The sequence below is a fragment of the Struthio camelus genome, chromosome 17, assembly GCF_040807025.1.
Source record: "Struthio camelus isolate bStrCam1 chromosome 17, bStrCam1.hap1, whole genome shotgun sequence".
In the NCBI taxonomy this organism is placed as follows: domain Eukaryota; kingdom Metazoa; phylum Chordata; class Aves; order Struthioniformes; family Struthionidae; genus Struthio; species Struthio camelus.
The window spans coordinates 10,250,773-10,263,743 of NC_090958.1; the positions used below are offsets into that span (position 1 = coordinate 10,250,773).

Here is a 12,971-nt window from a genome sequence, read left to right on the forward strand (position 1 = left end):
CTGCAGTTCTGAAATTTCTTGGGGTTTTTTTGTTCTCTTTATCACATGCCAGAAACTTTACCATCAAACACTGATGAGTCAAGCGTCAGAAATCATCCTCCCAAACAGTAACTACTATTTTAATCTGACTCAGCTGTTCTGTATTTCATCTATACAGTATGGTAGAGACATTGTTTAAAAATATATATATGTATCCTCTGTTGAATTAATTTAGTGACAATAATTTACGGAAGGACCTGAAAAATATCACATAAAGCAACCTTGATGTTATGTTTCTCATGTATGTACAAAGCAAAAAGTTTCTCGGTTGCTTGAGAGGAAAGGTTGAATGGTTCCCATTAATGATGGAAAAATCTGTCCTTTCTGCACTCTGTAGGCTGTCACAGTAGGAGCAGATACTCATAACGTGTTCTGTAGTTTGTTCTCCTAGCAGTTAAAAACTTAAAAGCCAAAGCCTCCTAAAGCATTACAGTAAAAAAGGCCTGAGTTTATTCTTCACTTAAAAGAATTATGATCATATTGAAATTTTTGACATTAAAAAATACAGTTAAGTAAAAAAAAGGACATTAAATAGATCATTTTTGAGAGGACAATGAGTATGAATGATGTAAAAGAAGACTTTTTTCTCTGAAAAAGTTATGGGTGAATGAAGCAGGACTACAGTTGAAACTGCAGTGTAACCGTAATACAGCAAATCAGCAGGGTTTGTTGAAGTCCAAATGCTTTCATGCAGGGAATAAAAATGGAAATGCAAGGGCCTTCTCCATGCTTGAAAACTTACTCCTGGTAGGTACATGGCCATCCCACGTGTTTTTCGTGAAAGGCAGTGGGCAGTGCGTTAACAGTTGCCGGTGAGCTCTTATATGCAGCAGTTACTGAAATAGCAGAGGGTTAACAGTTGCTGTTCTTGCAAAGTCATTCCCCCCCCCCCAAAAAAAAAAGGGAAAAAGCCTGTCTGAAAGGGCTGTCATTGATGCTACTTTCCTGTGATAGCTCAATGCCAAGAGGCAACATAAATAGAAAGAACTGTAACTACCTTTGGCTGAGGACTTGCATGGAATGTGACTGCAGACTGGGCTAACAGCTCATTGCTCTGACCAGAGAAAGGGTCTGAAATAACACACCCCTTGCCATAAATGTGCAGGCACAAGTGTGCGTGTGGGGGGAACCAAGCAGCAAATCCAGACTGTCTCTCTGCTTTAGAAAAAAAAAACCTAACAATGAAGGTTGTCAGGCCTCCGCAGGCACCCTACATGGAGCAGTTGTTCTTAAAGCAGCCTTTGCTCCTTAGCGTGTGTTTCTTTTTGCAGTTAAGGTGGGAGAAGTGTCATTTTCTCATATAGAAGAGCTCACAAACTGCTGTAAGCGCTCCTTGGTCTAACATCCAAGAGTGTGTTCGTGCTGCTTGCCTTTGCGCTGGCCAGAATAGAAATCTGGTAGGATGGTTAGACCGTGGCTGCTACACTGCACTGGAGTGGTGTGCGAGTGGGTGATGCAGAGATTGGTCACATTCAAAGCAGCTGCCGTGGCTTAAAAAAATACCAATTAGGGTAGCAGTTCTGTGATACTGCCCACAGATGCTTACAGGGTCCAGGTGGCTCTCCTTCCTTGAAAGGCCTTATGCTGTTCCCAGCTATTCCCAGCTCCCATCAGCTGTATTGTATCAGCAAGTATTACAAACAGTGGTAACAATGGTCTAGCTTCTCAGGATATTGCCAACTACATACATTTATTTGTACTCTGAAGATAGGGACATATGCTCGTTCATTTAAATATCTTTGAATGAACAGAGCTGAATGCTCCTGCTTTTGTAGTGGCTCTGCAGCTCTGGCTTGATTAAAGTCCGAAGTTCGTGCAAGCGTTCCCAGGACTGTGAGAAGTCGTCTGGTCCTTCCCCACAGCCGCCGATGGGTGGGACACTCGGGTACCCTGGATGTACCATCAGTTCAATTGTTACTGTCCTGCTCTGCGGATTCAGGTGTGCGGGCGAGGGCAGCTTGGAAGTGAAATCCCCAATGGCAGTATCAATGGCACTCCAGATGTTACTCACAGACATGTTCTTGCCCATGGTACTCAAACCTATGTAAATGTTAGGCCACCTGTAGGCAGAGGAGGGAACATGGAAATTAATACTAAGGCTAGGTACCTAGACAAGGCTGTGCTATGTCTATTGGCTTAGGAATTAAAGTTAACCTAAAACTTAAGATAACAACAGAGAAAAAAGGCTTCACGTTCTCAAGTTATTATAAACTTCTAACTATAAACAAAAGGAAAAACGATAACAGTGCAAATAACAGTGCTTTTTCTTTCCTTATTACCAAACCTATGATACTATTTAAAGCTGTAGTTCTGCAGTCTGGCAGATAGTCCCAGCAAAGCCCCCAAATAACATTTCTGTTATTACCGTAGTTATGCATGACACTGTGTCACAGAACAAGGATTGTTTGGCATCTGTGAATTTACAGCTGCACTTTATTGGTGCAGAAGGGAAAGGTCTTACTCAACTGAGACAATATACCCTATCAAAATAATTTACTATTGATAGGTCAATTAAAACTTGAATACTAACCATCTCCAAATAACCCTTGACTAAGTGAAAACAAAAAAAAGTGACTGGAATAAAATGGAAGCACCCAGCTAACAAATCACTCTCCACGTATACAGCAGTCAAAACTACTTAAAAGATGAAACACCGGGCAGAACATTATTATTACTGAGGACTACGTAGCTAGAGAAGAAGCAAGCTAGAGGCTGTGATTAAAGTCAATAAAGCATCATTGTCATGCAGCATCTTGTCCTCTACAGCATCACATAAGCTGAACTAAAGGGGCTCTGTGTGGAACCTCTTTGCACAGCTGCAGAAGTTGAGCTGCAGGAGTTTAGTTCCTTTTGACTTCAGCTGACTGACTTCAGCTCTTTCCATTCTCTTAGAGATATGCATGTTTCTTTTACAACAATTTGTCCTGTTTAGTCTCCCTCACTAGGAGAAGAGGTGAAATCAAGTAAGCATTTGCTGGCTGACTGCAACTTCTCCATGCAGGATGCAGCTGCAAAGCATCACAGCCATCAAGGAGGGGTGGTGCTATGGGAGGCTATAAAGCAGAAGTGCCCTGCTAGCACAGAGGTCCTACCCTTGAGGACCTCTGTGCTGCTGGGAGAAAAGACCTGTTGGAAGAGCATCTCCTGTGAGGCATTCTGAATCTGCTATTCTGGTAAAGTATGGGGCAGGGGAGAGGGCATCAGGAGGCCTGGAGTGTGTGGGTTCTCCTCTAAGCTGCCTAGCACTGGCAGGAAACTGCTCAAAAAGGCTGGTTTGCAATCTCTTTCTTTCTTAACTGCTCTATGAATTTCTGTGCCCTTACCTTGCTTGGCAATTGATTCAATACATATGCTCTACCTGAGAGAGCAACTAGGCTCTTTGCTAGTGTGTTTTAAAGGAAGTAGTAATTGAGAACAATTGATATCCTGAACAAGCTCTTTAAGATCCAAGAGAATGCAGTAGACTAAGAAAGAAACTTGCTATAAAGGATGGGATAGATGACTGCAAGGGTCTGAACTGAAACATCTTTCCTCTATAAAACACTGTCCAATTTAAGCTTTTAAAGTATGTTACTGGGGGAAGGGCTGAGCTTTTTTGGTATTGATTCCAGTAAGGTGCAGGATATTGGCAAGACTGTTTGCTTAGGCCAGCAGTCACCTGCTGTTATACTGTGAGCTCTCTCATCTTCTTGCCTGTTGTTAATAAGAAACACTTGTTTCCAATAAGTCTCTTTCCTGCTCCTTAAATACTTTCTCTGCTACTGCAGGGAGATTAAAAGTTATTTTTTTGGAAAACTTGCCTTAAATCTTACTTTTAAAATTCTGGTGTTAATAGAAAACTTCAGTCTCCTACTGTCCCAGATGCTAGACTAATGCTGCTTAATTAGAAAGGCTGAGGAATAAACATACCCTGACAGGAACAATACCTTTCAGGTGAGAAGTGAGTCATCTCAGTTCAAACAAAACTACATACTAAGCCCTAGTGCCTCCTCACAGATTTGTACTCATCCTGAAATCTCATTATCAGCCCCAAAGTGGAGAGAGAATGGTGTTCTTAAATCTTGGAAATATGTTATCAAGAGCTGGTAAGATCTGAGTTCTTTAATACAAACAAGAATGAGTAATGCCTGTCTCACCTTATTCCATGCCTTGTAAACACATCCACTGTGTTAAGAGAATCTTCTTCTACTCCCCGATAGAAGTCCATCAGAGATGGTGCAATCCATTCACACTTGTGAAGGCCTGGTTCTATTGGGACACGAGTGTACTTGATCCCATACTCCTCTAACACCTGTGCAAATACATGTCTGACTTCTACAAGTAAAAACAGAGACAATTTGGTCACAAATCAGATAACCAACTCATCATGTCTCCAGCAAGCTGTTAGCACAAAGATGTCTTTCCCTTCCATGTTTTAAAACAAAAACATAGCTCCAGTTACCTCTTTTTCTACTGAGATGGTTTCCTTCATCTGGATAGGAGTCCCCAGAACACTTCTTTCCCCACCTAAAGTACAGTGTTACAGGGAGGGACTTTCTGAATTAGTAACATTACTCCTTCAACATCTGCTCAAGCAACTTGTTGAGAAGCTTATCTTCCCCCTTGTGGCTGAGCATTTGATCCAGCAACCCTTTCTAAGTTAGTGACTCTGGGCTTAGAGTGCAGCTTAGGTGACTTTGCACTGTCAGGAACAAATTCTTCATCAAGTCACTGGGCAGCCAGATTTGTTATGAGGGAAGATTACCAAAAGAAATTTCATCCAGAGGGAGCTGAGTGCTGGAGTGGAGAGATCTGGATTTTTGCTCACCAAATTGTCTATCTCTGTACCACAATGACCTTGCTCAGAAAACAGGGAAAAAGATACTTGCCAACTGTGGAAAGCATCCTATCAATTGCATTTACTGACCAGTCTCTGTCTGCAGGCCTTAGCTTGGAGTTCTTGCTCTAAAGCTGGTAGCTCTTTCAAGTACTAATCTCAGTGGTTAACTTGGCAATTTAGAGCACCAGTCTTACAAGTTGGACACAGCCCAGGCTGTCCTGATGCAACTTGTTCTCCAGGGCACAAGTTTATTCGGAGGTGCCTTTGCATCAGTTCCACCTGCAGAAAGGCTTTCGTCATTGCTGAATGAGTTGATCTGCCTAAAAGGAGACTTGTCCTCCAGCTCTCGGCCTCTGCTGGCAGGACTTGGACCTTCTCTTGGCCTGCTGGGAGATGGGACTGAATTTGGACCCAGAAGCCAGAGACCAAATTCCAAACCCTAAAATAGTCCTGTAGCCTGCTGACTTACCTGTGAGTGGGGCACACTCAACTAATTATGGTTACCATCAGTGACAAACAAATGAAAAGCTCTCCAGCCCCCTCAGCAGCTGCACTCCATTTACTGCCCCCCTGCTGACACCAGCACCAGAGCTCTGGCAGAGGAAGGGATTGAAGCACATCCTCCAAAGTGTGTGCTGGCACTTCAGAGTATTTGCACTGCTGTCACTGCCCCAGAAGGCCCCATGTAATTCCTTCCTCTGCCTGTGTGGTCAGTACTACAATCTTTCTCCCCAGGAACAATGATCTTGGAGAGCCAGAAAAGTATGCATTCTTCTAAATGCAACCTGATCACTTCCTCTCATTGAAGTGACCTCCAAAATTAATAAACTTTATTACTCTAAGAAAGTATTAGCAGACAACACTAGAGGTAGATTTGTAGGGTGAGTCCCCTCTTCCCCCTCCCCCCACTCTGAACAGCATTGTATTCCATGACTCTTTTCAGCCTCTATTAATGCTGTCATGTCTGCAAAACATAGTGTAAAATGTCTCCCCAGCTCCTCCCCCACCTGAGAGGCTCCACACATGCTTTTGAGCACAGGTTGCAGCTTGGGCTGTGTTTGACAAGGAGCGTAGGGGATGAGATGACCTAGCTGCCCTACCTGGGTACCAGCTCTCTTGTTTCATTCCTAACCACACACTCCCCATTGTGCCAAGGGGGAGAGGGAGCAGGAGCTGAGCTATTATGCATAACATGTAATTCCTGTAGCTTAATAAAGCCACTGAGATTGAGGAAATGCCAGAAACAAGCCCTGAATGCATGCAGGGGACCAGATTAATTGACTGTAGGAGGCAAAATGAGGCCCTGATCTGACTTCTGCACAACTATCCAAGCCACAGCTGCTGGTAAAGGAAGTCCCCAGAACCAGACAGGACAAGGGAGGGTTTCCAAATGCATAATTAGTGGCACATCTGCCCCACACTCATACCTCTGAGCTCCCATCCCTGACAAAAAGATGATAGGATTTCTCTTTCTCCTGTGTTGATGCCTTCAAGTACAAGTGTTTCATAGCTGATATTGATAAAATGAGGCTGAAAGAAGCCTGCAACTTTTTAGAGCTATTAAGCTAATGAACAGTAAAATCTCAGACCTGAGCATTCCAGATTCCTGCCTGAGTATTTTAAACTGGCCAGGCTGCCAAGGGCCTTGCTCTGCTTCCTTCCATGGTGGCGGGAGCATGGAATTAGGAGAAAGATGTTGAAATGAACTATCAGTCCTTGGAGGAGAAGGTGCAAGCTGGGCAATTTGTGCTGTTAATCCCCTTGCGCTGCTACAGGAAGACCCAGGTCACCCAGCAGCCAATTTGGGCCCAGGCAGGACTATCTCCTCAGGGCCAATGTTTTAAACTGGAATTGTGGAGGAAGCATCTTATGGTGAGGTTTAGTGCCCAAATGGAGCCATGGTGAGGGGAGCTCCCTCTGAGCAAACTGTCTCTCTTCCTTTGGGGCTGGGAAGAAGAGAAATACTCTCTTACCTGGAAGGACATGAACATGCTGGTGCCCATCCATGTGGGGAGGTAGGTGGCCTGTCAGCTCACGGAATAGCTCTACCTGTGCCTTTAGCTCCTGCTTCACCTGTGCAACAGAGAAAGGGCAGAAAAAAGACCTGTCAGTAATGCAGAGATCAGGAGAACCCAAGGGAGCTGCTGGAGACCTCACTGGCCACTGTGAGCATCTGGGACCTGGCCCTGGGAGGCACAAAGTGCTCTGGTGTATAAATAGACATGTGATGCTGCTGGGTCCCCCAGGGCCTCTCCTAGGTGCAGTTCTCCTTATAGCACTAGTTACATAGATAGCACAGAGGCTGGGATTTTTCTAAAATATCTATGGGATTTGGATACCTATTTCCCTATAAAATGAATGGGGAAATGGGTGCCAAATCCTATAGAGAGTTTTAGTCACCTGAACTCCATCATCCTAGTAGACTATGAAGCAAAAATGGTCCACTTCCCTGGAGAAAAGAGGCATCTCACAAGGTGAGGCAAAGCCTGCTTAGCCCCTACTTAGTACTTCTGTTGCTTTTTCCTTTTAGTGATCTCAAAGTTCTTTGCAAGTGTATGTTCCCTTGCCTCTCCACCCACCCCTCCAGATAAGTCCTTACAGCACATCAATGCACGTGGCCACTGAAGCATAGCAGGGAGGAATGAGTTGTCCAATGCTGCAGAGCAGCTTAGTGGCAGAACTAGGCATGGGACCCAGAAAGCCGCCTCCTGCTGCCCAGACAACACAGTCTATAGAGTCATCTCTAAGCTTACTCCAAGTTGGGACCTGGGAAAGATCTTCAACTGCTATGTGCTGGGAGGAGTGAAGGCTGAGTTATACAAGGAAAGCAAGTTGTATGTGGCTTTTTCTTCTACCTCTGACATTTTCAGGAGACCTTTTGATAGAGCTGTTCTGAATCCCATTTTCCCATGGAAGAATCCATCTTGGTTAAGCAGAGAAGAGTTTGTCTTGAGCACTTCACAGACAGGAGAGCCCTCAGACAGGTTGGCGTGCAGGCCTATTGGGATGTTGTATCTGTAGCAGGAATGAAATATCTGTTAAGTTTTGCACCTCTGCCTCCCTCACTGTGGCCAAAGGGTGAGATTTCAGTGAAAGAGCTAGACTGAGCTCAAAGGTTTTGCTGCTCTACACACTGAAGTTTTTTTTTTTTTCCTACTCTCCTAGAAAGGAGAGCAGGACAAGACTCTAACCCAGAGCAGAGCATTTCCAAGAAAAAACCCTGTGCTGTCTGCCAGGAGCCAGCTGTGGGTCATGTCAGAGGAGGAGCCACCAGATTTCTCAGAGAGGAACTCCTCTGCAGTCACTGGAGACGATGGGAGGGAATCTGCACCTTGCAACCCTTTCTCTAAAAGCACTTCATTAGCTCTTGCTAGATATTCTCTTGAGTTGTTTACTCTTTTAAAGATACGACATTTATAAGACATTTCTTAAGAACTTCTTTTAAAGCTGCCCTTAAGCAGAATCCAATTATAAACAGTGCCTATGGCAGCCATTATGGCAAATGCACGTTACAAGTGTAAACTGAGTCTCTGCTATGCTGTGCTGGTTGAGTTTAAGGATAACCTGACCCAAGAGGTTGTGGCTGAAACTGCCCAGGTTTCTGTCTGCCTGTGCAGATGATTGCTGACTGAGTGACAAGGCTAAGCAGAATCTGTCTAGCATGGAGGTAGACTACAACAGAAGGCTGGCAATATTAAGTGTAGACCCTAAGGAATCATGAGAGTCCAACCTGCTAGTGACTGCAGCTTAAAGTTATCAAGAACTATTGTATCTGCAGAGCTGTCAACCACAGGGCTTTGCAGAGCACTGGTATCTCCTTCAGGGTATGATGTGGTTTCCCCTACAAGAGAGACAGGAACTGTGAGTGCTCAGCTTTGTGCAAATTTTTACTGCCACTTCTGGAAATTCTCCTGGGGTGGCCAAAATGCTGCTCTGAAATACAGGAATAGGAAGATGCCTTCAGTGGGAGTGAGAGCCCTTAAGCATTATACTGAGAAGCTCACAGGGGGCTGATGGAAGGGCAGAAGAGGCACCTGCCATGCATAAGGGCTTCTGTCCCATCCTGCACCCTGCCTGAGCCCAAAGGCAAGGGGGGAGCTTGGCTTTTTAGAAATCTGCTCCAGATTCTTTATTGTGCCTCTAGGAAGCTCCAGCTGCATCAGCTGATAGCTCTGTTTGCACCATAGCCACTGCTGTCTGTAAGGAAAAGATTCATGTGTCACCATGAATCAGCAGATGGGAGATATTTTGTTGAGCACTCTCCTTGAGTGTTGTGGGAGGGCAAAAAAAAAAGAACAGCTGAGCCTCTCAGTGCTGTCTCCCAGGGGCATCAAATGAATGACCCTCCAATTGTGCAGTGCCTCAAATGCTGTGAAGGGAGCTATTTCCAGGAAAAGCCAAGTCCCTCTGACAGGTGTGGGGCGCCAGGGAGCCAAGCACTGCCCCACGTAACATTAGCTCAGGCAGAGGAAGGGCTCTGAAACCAGCCCCGAGCTGGGGAATGTGCAGAATGTGGAAGTGTAGAGAGCTGCCCTTGTTCTCACTGTAAGGGGAGATACCGACTGTAACAGCAGAGCATGTTTCAGAGCTTTGGCTAAGACCAGCTGAATATCTTAATAGTTTTCTCTTGGGGTTGGTCAGTCGTGGCTGCTTGATAGATTTTTCCATGAATCTAAAGAGTTAATGGGTCTGGGATATGGGCATTGAAACCAAAATGCCAATCACAGCACATAAGAAAGTTGTTCAGAGGAATTCATCTGTGGGAGACGCAGAGAGCAGGCATGCAGGGAAAGCCGTGAGGCTGTGGGAAGGCAGATCACATGGCCGGCCCAGAAGGGTTCTGTGGCTAGCTAGCATTTTCTTGTACCACGCTTGTGCATTTCCTCTGGATATAATGAGGCACTTGATGCCCCTATTCAGCACCAAATGCCCTGCTGCCCTGTGTGTGTTCTTAAGCCTTGACACTGCACATCCCAAGTACAATGGGATGAAAACATGAGCAAAATATCAAGCATTATGGCAGTATCTGGGCTGTGCCTGGACACCAGGCTCCAGTCATGCTCTATCCTGGCCAGAGGCTTGGAAAGAGCCCTTCAGAGCTGAACCAATAGACTTTTTTCCACTTAGTATGATGGGTGCTGGACCAAACTCTCTCAAATGCCCCTCACCACTGCAACCAAAGAACAATGCCAAAGTACACTGTACAATAAAAAGGCAAGGAGAAAAGTCAGCTTATGGGAACATCCTGGAAGGACCCCATTTTCAGCAGGGTGCAGATAACTTTCCTCTGTGTGCACATATTTTACAGTTGCTCAGCTCTTTCTAAAAGTAGTAAAGTACCTGTTATTTTATTGCTTGAAAAATTGCAGAAGAGACCAGCAGTTCAAACAGCTTATATAACATATGATGCCACACTGGGAGCAAAGCTCAGCTGACCTGGGTTCAGCCTCACACCCAATCCTCTGCCTGAGCCTCCCTTTATGGGAGGGACAGGATGAGCACTGCTGATCTGTGCCAGTCAAGTGTAACTGCTAATTGATCCACCCTGGATTCAAAGCAAAGGGATTGGTACTGAGCTTTAAGCAACAGCTTCTTTGGTAAGTGTGTAGTAACAGCTATACCACCAACACAAAGTCATGGAAGTAAAAATTGCTGTCCCCATAGTAAGCTGGTAGATCTGCTTGCTCTCTAAGTGCTGACCACCCTCCCATGATTTGTTCTGAGAGACCCATGTCTAGATGTTTGCAATCCTGTCTCACTCACTGCCCTAGGGAAAAACAGAGGTGAAGAGGACTTAGCATATGGGTCCAGCTCACTCCTGATAAGGCTGAAGCATGGGCTTGCATTCCTAGCCACAATCCTCTAACAGCACAAGAGGCATTAGATTGTGCTATCTGTTAGCTTGCTGAGATGAGGTTCAGGCAAACAGGCTCTGCAGCCACTAAGGGTAGTCCATTTGTGATCTATTTCCACTGAGAGAAAGGTGGCTGTGGAAGCCAGCTTGGCTCTGTGGTTCTCCACCCAGCATCCTCTTGGTGGTGGTGGGGAAGGAGATATCTTTATGACAAATACTAGCATGGGAGGGGCAATAAGGAATGTAGTCTGAAAGATTTCCTGGTCAACAAGCCCAGCCCAGCTATCAAACAGGGAGAGGGAATACAATCAGCTAAACTGCTTCCTTTTCAAGTAGTTGCTTGTTTTGCCACGTGAGCGCTTTGAACAAAAGTCTCTGCTGAGGCAACGGGCTTCTGTGCAGCTGCAATCCCTGCTCATTCATATCCTCAGCAGTAAAGGGTCCCTGGAGACTGTATGTCACTGCACTGAGTCACTCTTTAAAATGCCTGCCAGCTTTGCTGCAGATGAGTAACAGTGCCCTGGCTCCTGCCTGGCCACAGCAGGGACTCTGCAGTCCCTGTGCTCCTGGGAGCAGCTATGGTGGCTGCTGGCATTTTCGCGATTCCCTGGGCCCAGATTTGATGGTCTCAGTCCATAGTGCACACTTTGGGATAAGCATGGCACCAATCCTTTTCCTTGATGAGCAAATAGATCTCACCTTTAACATCCTGTTTGTATCCTTATCTGGGAAATTATTGGCTTGTCAGCTTTCAGTACAAGTGTGATGCAATTAAGAGCCTCATAAATATCTGTATCCAGACATCCTGCTCCAGTAAACATCCAAATGTCTGCAACCAGACAAAGCAAGGCTGTGCTCTGTGGGAAGAAGAGCACCTCTTAGTTTCTCTGTGTGGGCATTGTATACTTTTTTTTTTCCCTACCTTCACCCTCTAGCAAACTGTTAACATCTAACTGTCTTTCATCAAAGAGCATCTTGTCTTGCTCCATTAGTGCTAAAGATTTATTCCTGCTGGGAGAAACTCAAAAGCCTCTGCACTGTTAAGAACTAGTACTGTAACACTGCTTAGGGCTGTGGCTTGCTTAATTACATCTTTGCATCAGCTGAAACTCTTGTGTCCATGAACCTGCATCAGCAAAAAGTGCTGCTGCCAGTAAAGTTAATTTCATCTGGGACTCTCCTTTAAGGCCTCAGAACATGAAACCTCCCACCCCCAATCCAAACAGTTCAGCAGTGTAACTGTCTGCCATGTGATTAACAGATAAAAGGGTGATGAGAAAGCATGAGAGACTTCTAGATTAGTCAGATGTCAACTGGGAGGGTCAGAATTAAGTCACAATTTACACACATTTTGCAATTAGTGTTGATGGGAAAGGAAGTGAAAACATAGACAGCAGTTAAATGTGGTTTTGTTAGATTCTTCCTTTAAATGTACCCAGATGTTGCAGGGGCTTCAGCTTTTGTGTAGCTGATGTTTAGCATTTGAGCTGCAAAACCCCCAGGAAGACTGAGGCTATGTTCTAAAATATGTTGCTCTTCATCAAATATTTGGATGTAAGCATCTGGAAGGGTCCCAATACTCGGTCACAACTGAGCTAGCTGATAAAGGAAGGAAGGAAACAGTGGTAATCATAGGCTGCTGTATTCTTGCTATCTCCGTGATTCTGTTTTTAAGGAAAAACGAAGGGACCCACTCACTTCAGGTAACAAAACAATCCTGATCTTGGGGAAAGGCTCTGAAAGAGGAACTAGGAAGAGACTGGCTGACTTCAAGGTGGAGCTTGATAAATATACAACCAAGATTACATTACATGGATAATCAGGAAGTCTCTTTCAGTCTATGCCCCTTAAAAGAGGAAAGTTTTGAGTTACTGGAAAAAAACAATGGGAGTCTGTTCTCCCTTCTGCTGCTGCAGTTGTGCACTGATCTAGCAGTTGCTATCAATAAGTTTGTAGTGTGGTGATGAAATCAGGCCTCTACTGAAACTAGTTTTTTGCCTGAAGGGAGTGGGACCCTTCCTTTAGCTCAGTTCTGACAGCAAATGAGAAAAGCCCAAGATCCAGAGCCTGGATGTTAGGGAAGGTGTGTTATTATTTACTGCTTGATTCTGCTCTATTGCAATTAGTTAGTGAATGAGCTGGTACAAAGATCTACTGATTGCCATCGCATGTCTGCCAAGTCTTCCAACCAAAACACAAGGCAACAGATGGTATACCCAGAGGCCTGCGTAACTACTGTGAAAACAAAGAGAAGAATGA

At 44.9% G+C, this 12,971-nt stretch overlaps 1 protein-coding gene across 1 annotated transcript in view; it reads right to left on the bottom strand.

The window, feature by feature from the left end:
• Positions 1-466: 466 nt before the first annotated feature.
• YDJC (YdjC chitooligosaccharide deacetylase homolog) overlaps positions 467-12,971 on the bottom strand; it is a 36,356-nt gene continuing 23,851 nt past the window's right edge. The window contains exons 3-6 of the mRNA XM_068910844.1: positions 7,714-7,873; positions 6,832-6,931; positions 4,176-4,353; positions 467-2,099 (exon numbers count right to left, since the gene is read on the bottom strand). Coding sequence (XP_068766945.1) covers positions 1,769-2,099; positions 4,176-4,353; positions 6,832-6,931; positions 7,714-7,873 — 769 coding nt within the window. The 3' untranslated portion in view covers positions 467-1,768. The remainder of the gene's footprint in view (positions 2,100-4,175; positions 4,354-6,831; positions 6,932-7,713; positions 7,874-12,971) is intronic.